We start from the raw sequence: 21,879 nt of genomic DNA, 5'->3' as shown, positions 1-21,879 counted from the left end.
AGCCGCCTAGTGACGTCATGACCTGTCGTGACTGTACATCACGTGCCCCTTGTCGAACACAACCAGCATTTCATTGAAGGCATCAAAGTTAAGCGGCGTTCTATAATTCGTTTACAGGAAAGGAAAGACACAATATCTGTTACTCGCGGAATCCCACTATCATCCTCACGTTAGACAAGGGGAATTATGAGAGCGTTTCACAATCCGGGCGGGGCGCAGTTAGTAGAACGCTGAGCTGGGTGGGGGTCCAAGGGATGGAGGTTCGATTGCCAGTAGAGTCAAGGTTTACTGATTTATTTTTACCTCTCGCTCTCGAAAGCGTGACGCCTCTGCTGACAACCTTCCGTCGATAACGATGAGGCATTACAGGCTTTCGCCTTAAGTGTTTTCGATGTCAGCATCAGCATTTTCAAGCTGCTGGGTGTCCTCAGCCCGTCATTTCTAGCGTGTATGAGAAAATATTGCAGAAAACGAAGACTGGGAGCAAAGGTAAAGAAGCGGAGCAGTCAAAAAATGCCCACGTAATCCCATGTATACATACGTTGTCGCACAACGTAAAGACAATCGGGAAGAAAGGTGGCCTCAACGTCGTTTTCTCCGCCCCTTGCAAACTCTCAAAGGTATGCGTGATGATGGACAATAAGAAACTTCCCTGTACCATCAAACATGAAAGGAAATTCATGGAATGTGTTTCTTGAGTAGTGCACCGCATACCCCTAAGTTGCGGTAAAGTTTACACAGGCCAAACCGGCATATGATTTAATGAAAGAGAAAGAGAGCGCAAGTTGAATGTAGGAAAAAATGAAAGAGGGTTCTTGGCCGAACATTGCGCTGTCTGCAAGGAAGATAACAAACGGAACTGCATACCCTACTTTGAGAGGACGCAGTTTCTGGTAACATGCGTAACACATTCCACAACGGCACTGCAAGCTTTTGCATGTGCAAGCCTTCTATTTCCTTGTAGGATAAAGTATCTTCGTAATAAGGGAGTAATTACTCATTGGCATTTATCTAAGTGTATCCATACGGCTACAAAGGAAAGGACCGTCCTGGTTAGCTCAGTTGGTAGAGCGACTGCCCTGGAAATGTGGTGGTTCCGGGTTTGATACCCGAACCAGGACGAGTTTTTCTTTAACTCCACGAAGTTTCTGAGAAAGCTGTATAGCTTTCCTTTGTAGCCGTATGAGTGCGCTTGGGTGGATGTCAACGAGTAATTACTCCCTTATTACAAATCTACTCCACATTGAGGGCTTCCCCTAAATATTCGATCAGAGAATTTTCGTTTTTGGAAGATCATGAATAGGTTCTGGTTTGGCCTTCTTTCGCAGTATGTCTTCCGTTCGTTTTCATTTTTCTTTGAATGCGTCATTTATGTTTTTGAAAAAGGTTCTTCTATTTTCTGTCAGCTCTCACGTAGGTCCGACTTTTCATCGGTTCAAATACAGTCGAATGTACTATTTTCGCGTTCTTATTTCTTTTTTTTTTATTTGTTGTTGTTGTCGTTGAATTTTAGTATTATTTGTACTGGGTGCCTTTTTCAGTATATTTATTGTTTCTGGTGAGGCTTTCCTGAGCTGCGCGTCTTTGTGCTGGTGTGGCCTGGTGCTTTTCTCGCTGTTTTTCTTTGGCACAGCTTAGAGATGGTGTTCTGTTTTACCTCGGTTATTTTGTCGGGTCTTGTCCTGCTTTACTGATCTGTAATCGCGCCTAACAGCATTCCCTTTTTTATGGTTGTATCAGTTCATTCGCGAGATTGGATGAATTTATGGCTTTGTCTTACTTAGTGGACCGGACCTGGTTAAGATTATCTTCTTTGCCGTGAAATTGCGTTCTTTTGTGTTGATATCTTGTACGCCACTTGTTCGCGTGCTGGTTTCTTTTGACGATTATATTGTAGCGGAGATCACGTATGTATGTCTTGAATGTCTTCGCGAAGTAAAGTTGTTAACTGCGTTTGGGCATGGCGCTTCACCTCACAAGAATGTGGAGTTACAGGCGATAAAGATATAGCTTTTCTTTTTTCGATACACGAAATGCCTTGTAACCAATTTGGGTAAAACTGCAGGAAATGTTATTCTGTTGTCACAACAGCATTTCTGTGTAGTTTTTACAGCGAACCTATTGGTACTATATAAAGTTGCGTAATAATCCCGCTAATTTGTATCGTTACCACACAAAAGTACTACAGAACTACAGACTGCAGAAAAGTACTACAGAAAAAGCTACATTGCTACAAAAAGTGCTCCACAACTACAGAAAGGTCTGCTGTTACAACAAAACTACGAAATATTTTGTCGTATTTTTGAGACTTCTGTATTTTTGTTTCTACTGGGAAAGTCAGCACTCTAAGTGTAGCGTGTTCTTTCTTCGTCTTGGATGGTAATCATGATGGTGATGAATTTTGATGGCGCAAGGGCATCTTGGTTGAAGAGCACCACGACACAAAGTGTTTCGTTTACTCGATGTCGGGCCAGAGGCCCGTTTCATAAGCATTTCATCCTAGCGAAGCCGATCACCAGGCCGTCAGCGGTGGGCGGCAATGGGGATCGAACCCCGTACCTCCCGCGTGCGAGGTGGATACTAAGCCACCACTGCGCTCTTCTTCGTGCATATGTTTTGAGAAATCTAGTGTCCCAACTGTTTAACGTGGCAACAGATCATTGCCACGTTAGACTATGCACAGCTCAGTTAATGGTGTATATAGCTGAACCTTCACTCCAGAGCAGTTTCATGGAGAACGGTATAGTGATGGTTCGTCCTTTGTGATCGTAGGTAACTGTCGTCCTGCTCCATAAAGTATTGCATTAAAAGCCATTGTATAGTCTTTGTCAAATATTTAAGACCCCAAAGAGTTTAATTTAGAGCCGCGTCTAGTGGCACGCAATGCATTTCCAGTATTCCAAATCTCTAGAAGGTACGGAAGTTTTTGGTCCTGCCCCCTCCGAAGGCTACAACTTCCATGAACGGTGAAGTGTCGCTACATGGATTAGAAGCAAACCATCTAGGTTCTAGATGTTTGGCAAAGGCTATATCTTCACTCGAGATCATGTCGAGCGTTCGCACAATAACAGCACCGCAATTTTCATTTAACATTTCTTGGAGAATAGAGAAGGTTTATGGAGATTTAGCGAAAGTTTCTTCAGAGCGCCTGAGCATTGGTATTTCAGCAAAGTGTTTTTGTTCGGACGCCCGAAGTTTTTAAAGATGTGCGATAACGTGTATGACGCCGTTGGAAAATACAAACGTTTCTAGCTTATCGACATAACTATAATTGCTTCGCAGAAATTGTGACAATTAGAACGAACTCTCCTCTCATACTCATGGATGCAAGTGCATGCCATCGCTGAATGATAATCTCCAATGTATTGGACTTTTCAGGCCGTGTAAGTGGAGATCTCGATTTATGTTCAGCAGAAGAGATGCATGCTACATGTTGTCATGCACCTCTGCGGTATTATACGAGCGAAGGAAGTGAAACCATCCCTCAAGTCCTTTTTGCTAGCAGATAGAGTGCGCGGGCAGTTGTATTCTTGGCCGAAGGAGGCGGTTCACTCCTAAGGTAACTAACTTAGGTGAGATGAATAGTCGCTAGAAAGGATGCAGCAGATGGTTTGCTCTTTTTGAGATAGTATCAGGCTCAGGCCAGCCAGCTGAGTAGCGCTTAGCGCACTCACGGGGGCTGACTGGTGCGTCGTTGGTGACGTATTTTCTCATCAGAAGCGGCTTCGCCGTTCCGACGTCGACTCATATTTGCCTCGCCTCGGTCGTTGTGATTCTTCCGTTCTTCTACTGCGTCGAAACTTCGTTCTCGCCAAGCGCTGTTCACAGTTTGTACTATGCGACTGTTCTCACGCAGTGGTACTGCTATGATTAGGCTGCGATGAACACGTGGACACCGCAGAGGCTTCTACTAGCCTCTATCATTACGCGAGAGAGTAATAATAATGACCTCGTTGTTCCAAAGAAACGTTGCCGTCGCCGCACCCCAGCAGATTATCGAAGGAAAACATGGAGCGCCGAGAAAAATACACACGCATGGTTTCGTGTCAAAATATGGCGCACTCGTTCTTGTTAATGACTGCGACGTTGCAACTAGCGTGGAAAAACACAAAGGACAGCGACAAAAGGCACCGACGGGACTAGCGTGTTGTCCCGTCGGTGCCTTTTGTCGCTGTCCTTTGTGTTTTTCCACGCTAGTTGCAACGTCGCAGTCATTAACGAATACACACCAACTAGCCCAACTGTCTTCCATGATCATACTCGTTCTTGTGCAACGTGCGCGCGGAGGTGTCATATCAGTCCGCTGCCCACTTGCAGCCATCTTCTGGTTTAAATTTAAATTTAGATCCGCGCTACAAACTTTCTTTCTTGTATAGTATTAAAACTTATTAAAACTTATTGTATGGTTATTTGCTTATCTTCATTGTATACTGCTTTGCTTATTGCATTTTTATATTATTTTTTTACACCTATGCCGTCGTCCTAAATTACCCATGTACCTCGTTGTTCTTTTTTTATGCGCTTTGTTTTTCGGATATTTTTTACGCTTATGGTATTAACCTTCTGTTTTTATATATATAGCCTGTAGGCGCCCCTCCCCTCTGTAACGTACATCTGTACCCTGAGGGTATTTTAAATAAATAAATAAAAAAAAGTTGGAGCCTAGTTTGGGGTAGGGATTCGACATATTCACCTCAAATTGTGTACCGTTAATAGTAAGCGCAGGTGTCCACCTAGAAGTGAGACGGATTCCGCTCCTTGCTTTCCACAGAAAACAATCTAATGAAATAAGAAAGAAATTACGAAGCTTGAGCACAACATTTTTTCTTTTTTTTTTAGGCAGTTCTTCCTTCACATTCCTGGTAGTGCGCGCACTTTAAATTAACTGACGGAATCACAAAACAGAATCACTGGCTCTTGCATGGCGACCACTTCCCCTGCAGGCTTTAATGAAGTAAGTTCATTGAACATGGCATCTGGCGGTTTTCAGTACGCCGGCACTAGTCTCGGTCTGTCAGTATCTGCCGATATCAGTCCGAAACACCTCCGTGACCTTGAAATGAAATAAAAACCCTTTATGGCCGCGAATGGCTTTTTATCCCGCGTCAGCGCCACGAGATCAGGTTCGCTGTGCACTGTTTTAGATCACCACTACAACAGATCAGCAGCCGCACATCCCACATGTTTGGCTGTCAGTCTCTCGCGCCCTGCTTTACAAGTCGTCTGGATGAACTTCCATCCGTGCACAACGGATCCAGAACGCACCGCTGTAGCACTGCTATCGTTAAGCGGCCCTAACGTTTTATAGTTCGCTACCACAAATTTCCCCAATCATCGATTTCGCCGATCGTTGTCTGAAAACCGCTAGACCTTAGAAATGGGGCCTCGAGCCAAAACCGACGAGCCGGCGCGCCTAATTCGCATTTGCCCTAACCCTGCTAATTCCTCCGTCATATATATATATATTTTATTTATGGGTTTAGCGTCTCAAAGCGACTCAGGCTACGAGAGACGCAGGTAGTGGAGGACTCCGGAAATTTCTACCACCTGGGGTTCTTTAACGTGCACTGACATAGCACAGCACACGGACGCCTAGCTTTTCGCCTCCATCAAGGAACTGCCGCCGAGGCCGGGATTCGATCCCGCGTCTTTGGGCACAGTAATCGAGCACCCTACCACTTTTTTAAGTGTAATTCGCTAATGATGACCATAGGATAATTCGAGCCCTTTTCTCGATCTCTCGTTTTCAATCAAAGACATGTAATACGAATTAGGAGATCGGTGCGGGCGGTGTAGCTATTTTGGAAAGGCGACAAAGAGCTCCCGGCTCAATACCAGCTTTGAAAACCAGTGGTTTTTCTGGCCCGTTGTATGGTTATGGCAAACTGCGCATTTTTGGTTTAAAAAATATTTTCTGGTAGTGCTATCGGTCCTGACGTTTGAGATGAATTGATACTAAATATTTTTGAAGACCGATTTGACTTATGCGCTCTAAGTGCCAAAGCTTACGTATTTTTGTCTCCGCTTAAGTTGTAATGAGGACCGCATTAAAAGAGTTTCGTTACGTTCGAATCTTTTGATCGTTATCCGAATCTTACGATGCTCCTAACTGTATCTTACAAAAGGAAAAGGGGAGATTTACCTCTCTCAATTTCGCCAGCTTCCAATTAACAGTTACAGGTGACCTTTACGTGTACCAGCCGCGGTTGGGTAGCAGAGGCTTCAGACACACGGCGGACAGTTTTTGTTTTTATGACAGTGGTAATGGTTGCACATTGAAATTGCTGGTAGAAGAGAGGAAGGCAGGGGAAAAGGTTACTGTGAATCGAACATTTCGATTAAGTGCTGAAGCAGCAACTGAAGTCAGTTTGATTTCCTAATAGTTGAAGTTCATTGCATAAAAGGTCAAAACTTTTCTGCATTTGTCACCTTTTGAAGGTCTTCCTCGTAGCTATACTTGTGGACAAAAGACTCAATGGGGCCTGGTACTCACAAGAAATAGCTGATGCCGATCAAGCATTGTCACGCGCCACTAGAAACGGCGGTAAAACAAAGTGGTATGTATAACTTTAGCGCTCCGCCGATTGTATCTGATTGGTGTTGTGTCCCGCTGCAGCACTTTCAAGAGCGCCAGAAACAGTTCAGAAAGATTATATTGCCTGAATATGGCAGCGCTAACCCCTCTTTATAATTAGGAGCGCTGAGCATATATACAGGATGTCAACGAAAAAGCTAAAATGGAAGACTTTGTCTAGGTTTTATATAAGGCAAAATAAATGCCCAAGTCCTCAAAAAATGAACATCTCTTTGTGATGACAGGCGGCCTAGTTGTTCCTGTGCGAACCTAGCGTCCTTAATGAGAGCGGCCGTTACAAGCGGGAGTGGTCCAGCGAATTCTTCAACACCTTGAGGGGCGAGTACTGGTGCTTGCGGAACCTCTTCGTGGAGAGCGAACTGATCGTTACTGAGCTGCCCAAAGACGTCATACGGGCAACTGTCACCGCCGAGATCCTCTACAAGGTTTACAGGGTGAGTAAACATTGGTGGGCGCATTTTCACAGAAGCCAGTTTCAATGACGTCTATGTGCCGAGGTTTAGATGCACATTCAGGAAGCTCATCTGTTTTTTTAAAGAGCCGGAGTCAATCCGAAGCATCCCGTCCTCTGCGCCTCGCTGTAGAGATTTGCGTTTGGTTGGTGAACGTACACGTATTTCATTTGCGTCCCCTTCTTATTCTGAACGAAAGGCGCAACGTTTAGTATTTGTTTTCCTTTCTCCCACGCTGACAAAAACTCAGATGAACATTCCATATACCGTAACGTTGTGTTATTTTGTTAGTTATTAGGTGAGAGAGTGCCGCGTCAACTATCAACATCAGGTTGTTGTTGTTTTTTTCTTGGAGATTTGCCATGTGGCACAGAATGGGGCTGTCTTTAGCTTAAAGCAAGTGGTGTAGACTATTGTTTTCAAAAAATCGGAGCAAGCTACTGCTCTTAACATTGTTCATTAGAAGCTGGTGCAAGTCGTCCTCTCTTGTAGCCGACAGTCCAACCACTTGTAGCTATATTCTTCTTGATGTCTGCATGACTGCACTCCTGGGCACATTTATTAAATGAAAGGGAATAAAATTTTTCCACTTTCGTAACCGAGCAAAAAAAAAAAAAATGTAGTCTGGCATGTTCGCAAATGCGCAACGCATTGACTTGGAGCTCTCGTCGTTTTTCTTTTTTTTTTTTCTGTAGACCAATTCAAAACATTTCCCTCCGCTCAGAAGCGCCATCTTAAGGGTGTTATTACGATGACAGCTAGAAGTAAGACCTTCTTTAGCGAGAAGTAAACGCAGAACAACAACTTCAGCTGTGTTTTTCAATAAGCGTTCAATGCGAACGCCGGGAATTTTCGTTTTTGGAGCAGCGTACCTCAAGAAAGAGAAAAGGCATCCAAAAATTGGGTTTCAGGTTCTTTTTTTATATATATAGAAACGACGAGCGGGGCTCGAAACCGTTTTTGAGCTTAGGTTAGGCGGCCAGGTGCACACGAACTGAGGAAGGAATTGCCGCCCCGGTTGTTTCGGCGCAGCCATTTAGGTTGCATCACAAGAATTATATTCCATTATGCAGAATTCCTCTGAAGCAGCTGTTAAACGTGACTTTTCTTCTATTATTGGCGTTAAAGCAATAGAAGAAGATAACTGCTCACCTCATACCTTCCGCTAACAGAATTGAGGAACGCCGCGCATGCAACAGATACGTCACAAGTGGGAAGTGTTCCTGGTCAGTTATCGTTGTTTTTCATGCAGAATCGTACACGATATTTAATTAAGTATCCACTGCGTAGAACAAGCTAGCTAGCCTTTGCGAACAAGTGAGCCTACCGATGAACAGGCCGAAAGTATGCGGCACGAAGCATGGCCGTAAATATGCGAACTGTTGCCACAGTCTTTTATATCATCTTGAGGAAAATACTACACAGTGCGCAAGGAGAGACGCTCGATTGACATGTTAAGAGAGCACACGAGCTTGCTATAAAATTTTAATTAGTCAGAGATTGACGAGAACGTGGTGGCGACCCAGGTACGAATCTGGCCAACACCACCCAGACTACTACAAGGTCTGTGCAAGGTTATATGGCGTCATCGTAGTGAGATCATCCTGAAAGTCGACTTCACTCTACGCGGTCGCGTTTTTTTTTTCCTTTTTTTTTTTAACGCTGCTCTAGAAGCTACCGCTTGATAATTTTTAGTTCTAGCGATGCAGAGAGTTATACTTGTGTTACCTGCGTTATCTAATATTGCCAGTCTTTTGAAGTATATGAGAAGATTGACACAATCCACCTAGCATTTGTTTCAATGCCAGAAATGAAGTTGCCAGGAAATTTTCACGTTCATTTAGTTACATGAATGAAAATTAAGACGGACGCAAAATTCATCTGAGAGCGCATTTATTGATAGATGGATAGATAATGGTAGGCAGATATATTACTCAGAACGGTGTTCCGGTTGTCTATCCTGAAATGAGGAAAGGAAGAGAAATGAGATTATTAAAAAGGGAAAGAGAGGCTAGAAATACAGTCACGATTTGCCACTCAAGCCAATCGCAGAAACAAAGCAGTGCCTTGTCTTGAGGGAAGTCGGAGTGAATATATTATCCTGTGTTACAAGGCGAGGATCGAGGCAGTTCAGAGCACAACACAGCGTTTGTCTTTCGATTCAAAAAAAAAAAAAAAAAAAAAAAAAACCAAGGCGCTAACACAAGCGACGATCGGTCGGCTCTTCGCAGCCACGTCTTTCACAAGCAGTGCTGTCGGCCATCCCCGTCCTGAGAGCATGGTTTGTAAAAGCAACACAGAGCCATAGACGGCACAACAGTGTTCTTTCGCGACGCGCTATGTTATGTGGAAGGCGAAGACGCGGTCCATGTCTACTGTCGAGGCGACAGCTGCAAAATTCTTGTTCCTCGCTCAAAGTGTGAGCTCCTGTGCCAAAGAGCGGCGACCACACGCTGCGTCAACCCTCGATACAGGAAAGTGCGTCATTGTGTGCAGAATGGGCAACCTCGTCCGCCTGGTGATTTCCTCTAATGCAACAGTGTTCTGGCAAGCCACTGAAAAATGATAACACGACCTTGATGACACTCGGCGGTGCAGCTTGTGGTGAATACGAGGTCGCTTTCACGGAAATGGTGGTCACAAAGCTGTAATGCAAATATATATAAAAAAAGCTGAGTAAGGTGGGAGCAGCGATTGCCATCAATATATTAACGCAGCGAGCAGCTAACCCTGCTTTAAACCAGTCATTTACTACGGCAACTACGATCACGTGGCCACTAGCAAAGTAAAATTGTTTCCATAAGAAAATAATTTAGGTTGCAAAACAATTTTGTTCCGCGCTAAAAACAGGGCGGATGCTACTCGATTATTAGTAGCTGTGCTGCACGAATTGTGTACTCGATATCGGCACACATGCGCATTAATATACTGCGCTAAATCAAAGCAGCACGAGTATTAGGAAGCAAAAAGAACGCTTTCTTACCACAGTGCACTTCATCGGTATGAATTCTTTCCACGGCACAGCCTTTATCCACGCTGCCTTTAGAGCTGCCGAGTCCGACGGACACTTGTACACTTGCGCTTTGGATCCATTGGCGTAGTTAGAACTACAGTTTGGCGCACAACAACACCGAGACATTGTGGATACCTTGCTCCCAAGCGCCGATACAGCACGGATTAGGAACACAGCGAACACAGGCTCGAAACACGCACACTCAGGCCGAGTCGTTCCAGATTGCCTTGCCTGCGTACGCTTGCGCTCGGCGCTGCTGATCACTGTCGTGACGTAGGGCTGTGGAGAGGGGGACTTGCACAGGCCTTCTCTTAGTCTAGGGGGTGTTGATCTGGCCCCATTTGTTCAACTCTCGCAAAACTAAAACAAAATAGCGTACTGGGATGCCTAAAAGGTGATAAGAATTTTCGTTTCGTACAATATACACTCATTGCTGGGTTTTAGCCTTACCCTGTATACAGATGACAAAACCTCCTATAGCTGTTTGGCAACGACAGGTCTATAATGTTATCAACCGCGCTAATGATGTCTCCCAATCAGCTTCTTTTTTCTACATCGGCTCTGGTTTTCGAGTGAACCGGGAACCAACCCACACATTTGTGTTGCTTCAATAAGGGGTCCATGGTCGTACTTTGCTCGCTAATGTCAATGCATTTACAGTTGCTGTCAAATACATCCTCGCAAAGATAAAGGGCTCCGAGACGAGCCTTCTCATTATATTCTAATGCAGAGAGAGCCAGTCTTTTCCAGTGACAGCGCCTTGCACTCTCTACAGTGCTCTCATATGACGTTTATAGCGTCGTGTTTCTTCGTATTTCTGGTATAAACACCCCCCTTTTTGATGCCTTTATGACCATTTCGCTAAATAAATACTAAACCGCTGTAAAAGAGGCATACATACTACCTTTTAGCCCTCAGGGCATAAGGTTAGGCCGTCCGCAAACTAACCGTGGTTTACGGCCCATGGTATAGTCTCTACGGGAGTAACGGTTGTCTCGTTATAGGCTATTGCATGCGGGAACGCAGTGCCAGAAAACTAGCCCTTAGGGCATATTTAGTCATTTCTGTCAAAGAGCTTATGGTTTTGTCACTGACTGGTTGAAAGCACTCAATATCGTCTACTTTTTGTCCTTAATCTTCGTGCACGTATGCTGTGCAAGGCTCCTAAAAGCACTTCGTTTATTAATGCGAATGCTTTTTTAAGCTCATGGAACGAAATCCCGTGCACGAGAGTTGTGCGCGGGAATTGTACGTCAGATCTGTGCGCTGATGTGTCACTTGTTAATCATCCTGATGACGTCATAAGAAAACAAAAATGCTGCCTCCACAGGGAATAAAAACTCATTTCCCTTGGATTTCCAGCCGAGAGCTTTAACCAACTGCCCTAGGCCCAGGATCGTGAAACGCAGATCATAATTCTCCTTGTCTACTGCGAGGATGATAGTAGCGATGACAATGACGCTGCAGTGAGTGCATGCACAGACGCTTTTACTCAAGGCGCGCTGGAGCGTTATATCGAGGCTATGAACACGTTACCTTAGCGGCTCGAGTCTCCCTTCTATACATACATGCACCTCGTTTCGAGCACGGCTTTTCAAAACTACAGAGTGCGTTGTTGTCCATCGTTCCGCATGCACACTGTGAACTCTGGTGTCACCGCAGGAGGTCCGCCACTCTCCTGTTTACGCGGCCCGCTTCTGTAGGGCAGCACAGGAGTTGGGCCTGGCTCCCGAGCAGCTCTTCTTCGTCGGCCTCTGCATGAGCTGGCACCAGCAGAGGTTTGAGCCGCCTTGCATAGCCGAGGCTCTGTGCTGCTTCTCGCTGCTCGCGCTGCAAGGCTTCCACAACGCCTTCGACTGCCCTAGAACGGAGGCCTTTAACGCCACGATCTACATGCAAGAGCAGGGCCAGTGCTAGTAATCCGTCTTCCTTCCTCCCACCCCTCTTCCTCCCCCCTTTGTGTGTGTGTGTGTGTGTGCGTGTGCGTGTGCGTGTGCGTGCACGGAGTGTTATTCATTGCGTTCTGAGGAATGAGGAATAAACCCGCGGTGCTCCGAGGCGCCTAAGTATGAACTGTCTCCTCAAAACGAAGGTAGATATAGCAATGGCCGCGATGTGACGGTTCAGGGTCGACGTAAGTTGTTTAGACTTCGCTGCAGCGTTTTTTATTGCTCAGCCGGCATGTGGCGAATATCAGCGCCCTATTTTCTCATGATTCTGGCGGTTCTCTACTTTACACCACGGCCATAAGGGATTACCGCATATTTGCTGGCGGGGCTGATATCAAGTAAAAAAAAAAGTGTTTCGTTGACATGGCTGTCAAAGACGGTGCTAGCCAATAGTGAGAAGGAAAAAGAAAGAATCAGAGATTTTTTATACAGAATGCAGGCTTGCAGGAAAGAGTTGATGCGCAGTGTACCCAGGCCCGACATTGGCGGGTACTATTAATTCGAAAGATTTGATAAAAGGACAACTTGTCAGTCAGCTAAATAAAAGCAGTGGGAAAAACCTGAAACCAAATCAGCGCCCTGTAAATGATCAAGAGGTTAACTCACGATTCAAGATTGACCTGTGACTGACGAGCATCTGTTTAGCTGAGCATTTAAAATAGAAGACGCCAGGATAGCCATGGCGCATCCAGCCATGAAGTTACCTTGCGTATATTTTAAGTTGTGTCCCGATGAGCAGATATATATCGGCGCAGCAGCACTACGCAGAAAGGATGTTATGTCGTGAATGGTGTATTTTTTTTTCAACTTCATTTTTACGCAAGGTGCCTAGGTTTCCGCAATTCCGTTAAAAATCTGGGAGAAACAAGCTTTGTTGTTGTTGTTGCTGCTGCTGCCTTAAATAATCAACTTCAAAACGCCCCTCCCGCAATTACCCCCCCCCCCTCCCCTCACTACACGCGTTAACGTGTAGTAGGATTTGCTGCTTTTAATACTGTTGATCGCCCTTCTGCAACTTTGACCCTCGAGTAATGGTAACACAAGGAACATGATTGAAACTTTCCTCTTGCGTTATATTCACGTAGATGTATAGTAGTGACAAAAACTTAATTTCAAGAAATGCCCAGCATCCATTTTGGGGAACTTCCTCTTGTTGCAGCGGCATTGTGCTTTAGAGGAACGAAAGGGAGCGATGGGCGGGTAGCCACACTTTTGAACGCTTTATCCTGTTCACGGGGCACTGCCAACGCTCTTCTGTCGGACTGCACCAGCGTTACCGCTGAGTACCTTCTTCAGGAGAACTGAGAGCAGTTGTTAAAGTGTCACGTACATTCAAATGTACACAGGCTCTCGTATAAGAAAGAACAAGGTGGTCAATTATAAAACATTGTAGCACATCAGTCATACAAAAGGAAATGGTGTCGGAAAAATAAACATGATTAACCCTATGTGTTTTCTAGAATAAGGCATTTTTTCCACTTGTTTTTAGTAATCTTGTTTACGTCAATATCTTTTTTTTTTTGTAGGAGATTCAAATAAGTAGGTATGTGGTAGTTAATCATATGTAGGCCCTGATTCGTACGGGAAGAGGGTGTAAACCAGCACTCTCTGTTCCTGAATAAGTAAGGTATTTCTGAGGGTCTTCTTAAATTGAGGAAAGTGGGGTTGTTATTTCTGAGACTTTGTTTATACTTCATAAAAAGATTAAATTTGTATAAGTGTTATATAGGAAGCACATTAAGCGATGCAAAAATGTTTCTTGCATGCGCGCCATAAGAGGAATTTGCAACGTGACGAATGGCTTTTTTCTGTAACCGCAGCAATTTGGTAAGGTTAGTTTGAGATGCATCTGTCCAAACAAGGCTGCAATAATTAATATGGAGAGCAAAGGTTTCATTATGAAAAAATTAATTTAATTTCAGTCGGAAGAATCAGTCGGAACTTACACAGCATGCCGCAAGCTATAGCCAGGCTTGCTGCCACGCGTTTCCCGTGGCCGTTTCAATTTAGGTGCTGACTAAAGGTCACTCCCAGTGTTTTTGCTTCTTTAACGACTTTTATTTGTTCGGAACCGAGTTTTATGTTAATATTCGGACTAATAGCCTTCTGTACAGGTGTAAATATTATGGATTTTGTTATTGCAACGTTAATGTCTAAACGATTTATTTGTGTTCATTGAAACAGTTTTGCTAGTGTAATATTTACGAGATCTGCGAGCTCATCGACACAAGTTGACTGGAAAAAAAGGCTTGTGCCGTCTGCGTAAATAATGTAGGATGCAAGTGGTGCTAGTGTTTATTATATCATTTATGTAAATATTAACTAAAACCGGTCTTAGTATGCTGCCCTACGGTAAGCCTGAAATAACATTTAGTACAGAAGAGTGACACTCATTAATTACGACGCATTGCTTACGGTGGTTTAAATATGACTTCAGAAGCTTACCATGAAACTCCACGAAACTCGTAATGTTCTAATTTTGTAGATAAAATTTCATGGTCAATTCTGTCCAATGCTTTTGAAATATCTATTATAATATCTAAAGTCAATTTATTATCCTCAAACCCTCTAAGTATCAATTCCTTTTGTGTCAACAACGCCAACTCAGTGGACATGCCTCGACGGAACCCAAATTGCTGCTGTAATAGGAGATTATGTTTATCACAGAAACATGTGCTTCGTTTACATATTATTTTCTCCAATCCCTTGAAAAAAAAAAGAAAAAAAAAAACAGGTAACACCGAGATCGGTCGATAATTTTAAAAATTATTTTTATCACCTGATTTATATATAACTCCTACTCTAGCACACTGCATATTATCTGGGAAGGTACCAGTATGTAAACAAGTATCGAAAATGTGACAAAGAACTGGAGGCAACAGGTCTAGGACGTATTTAACAGGCTTGATTTCTAGGTTAAATGTCTCGGGCTTTACTATTCTTTAAAGACATAAAAACTTGTAATTTTCATCACAAGATGTCGGTTCAAAAAAGGCACTTTTAGGGTTCGGTACGCTTAAATATTTAATAATTTCACCGCTGTCCTTTAAGGATAGAGTAGTGAAGTATTTGTTAAATTCGTCCACCAGGTCCTTCCCTTTCAGTGTTTTATCATTTACTGTTAGTTCAAGTGCTTGGTGCCTGTACCAGTGTTTAATAGTTTATTAATTTCGCGCCATAGGACATCAGTCCGACTAGCTGAACTATTGAATAGGTTCTCACAATATGTGTTCTTAGTCTTACGCAATGTGGTTGCGACAAAATTTATGTATTTTTTGAAAGCAGAGAGGTCATCCAACATTTTTGTTTTCTCATATTTTGCGTATAGCTGTTCCTTTCTTTTAATCATTCTAAAGCATTCATCTGTCATCCAAGGCTTCCGTAATTTTTTTTTATTTACTACTTTTAACCTAAAACATTTGTGATAGCATGACTTAAATAATGAGAGAAATGTTTCATATGTTTGGTAAGCAGTTTTGGAGGCAAAGACTGCGCTTCGGTTTAAATTGCTTATTTCACTTCTAAAAGCATCTAGAGTTGTGAAATGTATTTGTCTTAGAGTGTAGGAATCAGGACGGTGTTCTTTTTTTTTTTTTTTTAAAGAAATGCATTACAACTGCGGACCATGTATATGGGAAAGTGATCGCTTAATCCCGTAATTATCCTGCCCGACGTAACACAGTCGCCACACTTTGTTAGCCACAAATACGTCTAAAAGGCTTTCTGAGTGATGGGTAATTCGCGTAATCTCTGTAATATAACGTTTCCACAAAATAATGAAGCAAGCAAAATTTGGAATTCACGTGAGGCAGCTTTGTTGTCCAACAAATTAATATTGCAGTCGCCACCTATAATGACATGAAGCTCATTCGTTATTGTGAAATTCAACAGTTTCTCTAAAAAATAAAAAAAAAGCGGTTTAAATTTCCGTTAGGTGGTCAGTAAATGAAAGCAAATAACTTGTTTTCGCTTTGAGTCGTTATAACCTCGTAATGCACGTTCATTTCAGAAAACTCTGGTTGCACGGCACATGCAAATTGTTTTGATATCAACTGAAGGACACCCCCACACGTCGGTGGGTCCTGTTTAGAAAAAAGCTCTCGTATCCCGGAAGATTCAAAACATCAGCAGTAGAAGAATACCAGGTTTCAGTAATCATAATGACGTGGAACTTAAAACGAAATTCGTTAAGGAATAAAACAAGCTTGTCGTTTTTCTTTCGCGCTCTTTGGGCATCGCAATGCGGAACTCTGAGGTAACTGTTGCCAAAAGGACAGATAACATCCTTAGGAGCAGCCATCAAAAATAATCAGACAAGTGTGTAGAGCAGGCCACGACCACTTATGGGGAGATAGCTTCATTGCGTATCTTTGCCAGATCGGGTTCACAATCAAATCTAATCACTCGGGACCTTTCTGTTTATCGTGCGTAAACCCTGCCGTTCTTGACTCCCGCGAGTTGAAGATACTAATGAAGTGTCTATACGAATATGTGGCAAGTGAATGTAAATACATGCACATTTCTCACATTGATATTGTTTCAGACACAGCACCCGTCCATATTGCACATTCTTTTTACTTGCTGATTTTTTTTTTTTTCCAAGCAGAGCATTGTAAAATTATGACTGTCCGCCGTCCATGCCAAACAGGGGTAGTAACCCTAGCATTTGTTTTTCTGTCGACAGGAGAAAAAAAAGCTCAATAAAGTCGATTGATTGATTGAATAACACCAAGCACTACGTGCAGGCATGCTCAGGTTACGACAGCCGACTCAGATTTTGCTGAAGATTCATGCTGTAAAAATAAGCATGTATATTTATTTTGTGTACGTGCTACGTTTTTTTTTTTCGGGGGGGGGGGGGGGGGGGGGCAGAATGTTACATATCTTTGCTCGCAATTAGCGGAATTTTTCATCGCAGAAATGGAACTATTGTAAGCGTGAGTCGTTCTCTATGCTACGCCATCTGTCGAAAAAGTTGTCAAAATGGACAATCAAGCGAATGCCGACTAGCTTATAAAGAAGTGTGTGAGCCATTAGCGCTTCACAGGTCGGTCGTGATTGTGGTGCGTCATGGAAGTTCCTGGCTGCAAGTCTCCGCACGTTACGGCACGCAACTAATAACAAATAACTCATGTTTCCCATGATAGCACTGTCTATTTTACACTTCTATCTGATTTAATGAATTATAACCTCTTTCCTACTTAGGCTTGCACGTAACCATTTCAAAGCCTGCAATGACGATCATTACAAATATTGAATTCTTTTTTTTTTTTCCTTCCAGCGGTCTCTAATGGTTTCAGTCCTTCTCATTTATAGTTTTAGCGTGTTCAAGGCTAAGTAAAGAGTAAGCGCGTAATCACTCACTGGAAAGCGTAACTCACGTGTTACATTAATCTAAGTAAGGTACACTGAACTTGCTTTACAAATGTGGTACACAACTACCCTTCAATTGAAGTTGTGCGCTACCAGCTAGGAAGTCGCGGTGGAAATTCTTGACTTCAGACCCCATACGGTTAGCCTCGAATTTTTCACACTGTCGGTGTTCATTTATAAATGGTCTCGCAGGGGCGGAGCCGTTTGCGAGCAGTTAGTCAGACCGCTGTCTAACGATGCAAACCAGTAATCGAAACTAATTTTACGCAGACTGGGGCAGATTCTCCTAACAATTCTTCCCCGAAGTCGGAAACCAGCGTCTGCTCGAGGATAATGCCCAGCTCGCTATGTGGCGATCTGAGGTGAACAGATGCGCGCACCATGGCGAGAAGACTCCCCGTGACCATTTTCGACTCCCTCTTGCGCCACGCGAGACGGCCTTGAGCGACCACGAAAGAGGCGAGTGTCGCTTCCGCTGAACCACAAGTCCTCCGGTGTCACAAGGAAACCCAGAAAACCACTATCAAAACTACCCTTCTGCATGTTGTGCGATGCCTCACCGATGGGAGAAGCTTTAGTTGAAAAAACAAAATGCGGCTAGACAATTGTCTCGCTGTCTCTACACATTTCCAAGCTCTCACACAGATAAATGTAACTGGCATCAAATGTATTCCGCGTTAGTTAACAAGACAACCAAAGATTCTCCAAGTCTGCACATGCGGCATGTAAAATAAAGCTATTTCTGATTTCTTTGCTCTGCAACATTTTCTATTGAGTGAACTGAACCGATCGATGAATGAATCGGCGCCGATGGTTCGGATTGGTATTGCAGGTAAGCTCCCGATCCCCAGTGTGGGTACGTGTCACTTGGTGTAAGGTCGACGATCACAGCACTGTTTCCCGCTTCCGACCGACTGCTTCGCTCCCCGTAATTTGAAGAGGTGGATAATGCTTCGTTTTCGCTTTTCAGTGCATACTGTTCACAGTCAGTAGGTTGTAGCAAGGCGGCGAACACTACAGTGCAAAGACAATGCACCACAGCGCCTACTGACAGGGCCCTTGTTGAGAGCGCAGTACAGCGGAAAGGCTCATGGCTTCAAGTGAAAGGAGCTCATGCTGAATATAGCTAGAGGGAAAGTTTCGACGAAAAAGCATTACTCTCCGCACTCTTGGATTTCGCCGGGACGGTTGGGAAGCCCCTTTCGAGCAACCGCCAGAAAAAACTCGCCGGCAGTGGGCTTCGAACCTAGGCCGAGGCAAAGAGATCAGTTTCGTTGACAACTGGGTTATACGTCACTGGTCCGTTCGAAGATGTTAGTCCTTCACGCTGTGCTTCGGCTGTCGTAGCCTTCATCGCCTTGTTCAGCGAAACACGTAGCGTTAAGACAGGACTAGACAAACGAGGACAGGACAAAGCTACATGAGGCTTGCACAGAGCGAACATTGCTGACCAACTGCCCCAACAGTGTACTCTGTTGAATTTCATCGCATTTAGCTCCTTAGGCAAAGTTGCACTAAAGAGTTAATTATGCTTCTATCGTAACAAAAGTCTAAAGTGCCCATTAAATGCTAAGAGAAGCTTAAGTACAGTAATGCTACAAAAATGCGGCTGCGCACCCGTACACAGCCAAGCTAACCTAACAACTGGACAACGAAGTGTGTGTAAGGTGATATCTGAGAAAAACGTTCAGACAAGCCATTGGACGACTGACGAACATTTATTGACGACCAGCAAAACGCGTTAAAGACACTGAGTTCGAAAGCGACAAAGAAGCTCTTCTGAAATGTCCACCCTGTTAAGCCTTCTGTCGGTGAATGCACCAGATGGAAGCCCGCGGGGCTCTGTCCCAATGGCTGGGAGGCATTCTTGAGGCACTGGGCACCTAATGCTACCAAAAAAAAAAATGCTCAGCATTTTATCCGAAAGGCTGAGCGACAGTCTGCGGGCTTAACAGGGGAACCATTTTCTTCCCACGCTGAAAAGAAAAAAAAAAAAAAAAACTAAAAAAAAAAATCGAAAAAAAAAAAAACTGTTGCAGTGATCTTCTGAAATGTCCACCCTGTTGAGCCTTCTGTCGGTGAATGCAAGATGGAAGCCCGCGAGGCTCTGTCTCAACGGCTGGGAGGCATTCTTGATGCACTACGCTCAGCGCTTTATCCGAAAGTCTGAGCGGCTGTCTGCGGGCTTAACAGGGGGACCCTTTTCTTCCTGCGAGGAAAAGAAAAAAAAATAGAAAAAAAAACTGTTCCAGTGAAGTGTGATCCGAAGTCCGAGTCATCTTGGGCAGTCCCGGGGAGAGTCTCCATGTCACAGGTTGCTGCCCACGTCCTCTTCCAGCCTGATCTCGTATTCCCTGAGCAGTTCGGCGAACGCGAAGCGCTGCTCATCACGGGTGGCCTCAAAGATGTTCTCGTACTTCACCTTGGACGTCATCAGGATGTAGTGAAGATCATCTTTAGTCATCATCATCTTCAGTTTCTCGTGCTGAATCTCCAGAAGCCGAGACACTTGCATCTTGCGCATCCTGTTGTAATCCAGGTCGGCCAGCATAAGTCGGTAGCTGCACTTGTCCAAGATGCGAATAACATGCTGAGTGTTCTTGATGCCGCGACACTCAACGCGGTAGGCCCTTGGTACGACTTGCAAGTCACGGCAGCGGGTCAGGAACATCTCGTTGTTCGCGTACGCTGCCAGGTCGTGAAGCGAACGGAAGTAGCGGTTCACCAGCTCCAAGGGTCGACGGCCGTAGACCTTGCGCAGGTAGCGCTTCAGCGATGCCGGGCTCGTGGGGATCTGGGGCTGCATCTGCTCCAGGGGCTGCTGCGCTGCCGCCACTGCTTCGCCAGACTCTTCCCGCTTGTCCTGATCGCAGTTCTCGAGGGTGTCGCCACAGCCCTTGTTCGCGTCTTCAAGCATCGTGCTGCTGTACCGGACGAGCGCTCGGGACGACTGACTGCTCTCGAAGGCCTCGGGACGATCTCGGGGTTCGGAACGCGTGCTCACGCTGCTCGAGCCGTTCGTGCTATGCGGGCGCAGGTGCCTATGCGGGTGCTGTCACGTGCGGCGCCGCGCGTGCTTGCTCCTCAGCGCCGCCTACCTGCTGATTTCTGGGCAATTACTGTGAGCTGCCGGAAAACTACGATGAAGAATTGCAGCTGACATACCTTGCCTCAATATCGCAAAGGTCTCTCTGACAGAGCATTGAACTTTGACTAGTTCCTTCTTAGAGTAGATCATTACACTATTTTTATAATTCTAGTGTTTTTTTGTTTATTTTTGTATGTGTGCTTTTTTTTTTTGAGCGGGTTAACCGTGACAACTGTCTTCAATAGTAAAACAAAGACTAAAAGAAACGGAACTATAATGCAAAATTGCTAAGAATTGATTAAGTTAGTATTGCGAACTCTGGGAGAGAAAAAAAGGGAGCTACAAAGAGCACAACGCATTCTTGGACTCTAGTTAGACCGTCGCTAACCAGCCAAGCGCACAGACAATGAGAGGAAGCCAAGCTGTGGCGACTACAGGATATGTGTTCTCCACTTGTCATTCACTGCAAGCCAAGCAAATGAGGAGGCAAAAATTGCGGCTTTTTCTGCTGTCTGCATCCCCAACCATCAGTTTGCTCCCAATCAATAGCAAACACAGAAAAGAAGAAAGGGTGCGGAAAAAGTTGCTTGCGCGCGCACGTTCGCTTGTTGCGCCGGACGGAGTGAGTGCGCACATCTCTCAGCTGTTATCTCTCACCCTCTGGTGGCAACAACCGCCTCCGGTGGCACGCTTTCCGGATTGCACGCGTGTTGCCTTCGTGCAAGAGGGATCGGCCGGGAAAGTACGGAGGCTGTTTGTCATTCAAGGCGACGCACGTTTGGCTCCTCCCTCGCGCGTTTTTGTTGCTATTTTCAACCCTTTCTCTTCAAGGCAGCTCGCCTCCTCGATCGTTCTCGCCGGCGGTGGCTGGGGGCCTGATTGCTCCGCACGGCAGTCGTCGAACACGCTGGAGGGTGTGCGAGTTTCGGGGTGAAGTGCGCTAAGCAAGACGGACGGCAATCCGGCGATGGGTACGTGGACTCTCGCGAAGTCTCTGCGGACGAGGCTCTCGGAAAGGACATCGTGCAGTGCACTAGCCACAGCAGTCCGTGTCACTATGGGATCGCGCAAGAAAACGGATTCATAAGTGCGTTAAATCCGCCGCCACTGCAACGGACAAGGGGTATGTGAACTCGTCAGAGTAATGGAAAGAGTCGTTCACTTCCTTCGAGGATGAGTCCCTGAGCCAAGAGCGGTAGTTGCGAAATCCAATTAGAGATTTCTTATGCGTAGATAAAAGGCTAGATATTAAGCTCCTTAAACCCCGCATTTGCGCTGTTTGTATGTTTTGTCAGCTCAGTGGTTTCTTAATGTAGCGCCAGAAATACCTATGACGCAGAGACAGGAGACCGCGGACATGCGATAATGTTCTCCTCGTTGCCTTAGTGCAGTTCTTGATTACTATTGCG

The 21,879-nt window shown here is 44.8% G+C and overlaps 1 protein-coding gene and 1 pseudogene across 1 annotated transcript; one reads left to right on the top strand and one right to left on the bottom strand.

Annotated features, from left to right (window-relative positions):
* The window catches only part of LOC146203908 (uncharacterized), a 44,236-nt pseudogene extending 32,259 nt beyond the window's left edge, over nucleotides 1-11,977 (top strand).
* Nucleotides 11,978-19,356: 7,379 nt separating this feature from the next.
* Nucleotides 19,357-20,385, bottom strand: LOC146203907 (uncharacterized). The gene has a single exon (XM_084585907.1). It carries the CDS (start codon nucleotides 20,297-20,299, stop codon nucleotides 19,691-19,693), a length of 609 nt encoding a protein of 202 aa, XP_084442033.1. The 5' UTR covers nucleotides 20,300-20,385; the 3' UTR covers nucleotides 19,357-19,690.
* Nucleotides 20,386-21,879: the final 1,494 nt, after the last annotated feature.

Source organism: Amblyomma maculatum, chromosome 1 (genome assembly GCF_055883805.1).
Source record: "Amblyomma maculatum isolate TAMU_Amacu chromosome 1, ASM5588380v1, whole genome shotgun sequence".
NCBI classification, from domain to species: Eukaryota; Metazoa; Arthropoda; class Arachnida; order Ixodida; family Ixodidae; genus Amblyomma; species Amblyomma maculatum.
The sequence above is the reverse complement of the archived record's forward strand: the minus strand, read 5'-3'. Positions and strand labels throughout refer to the sequence as shown.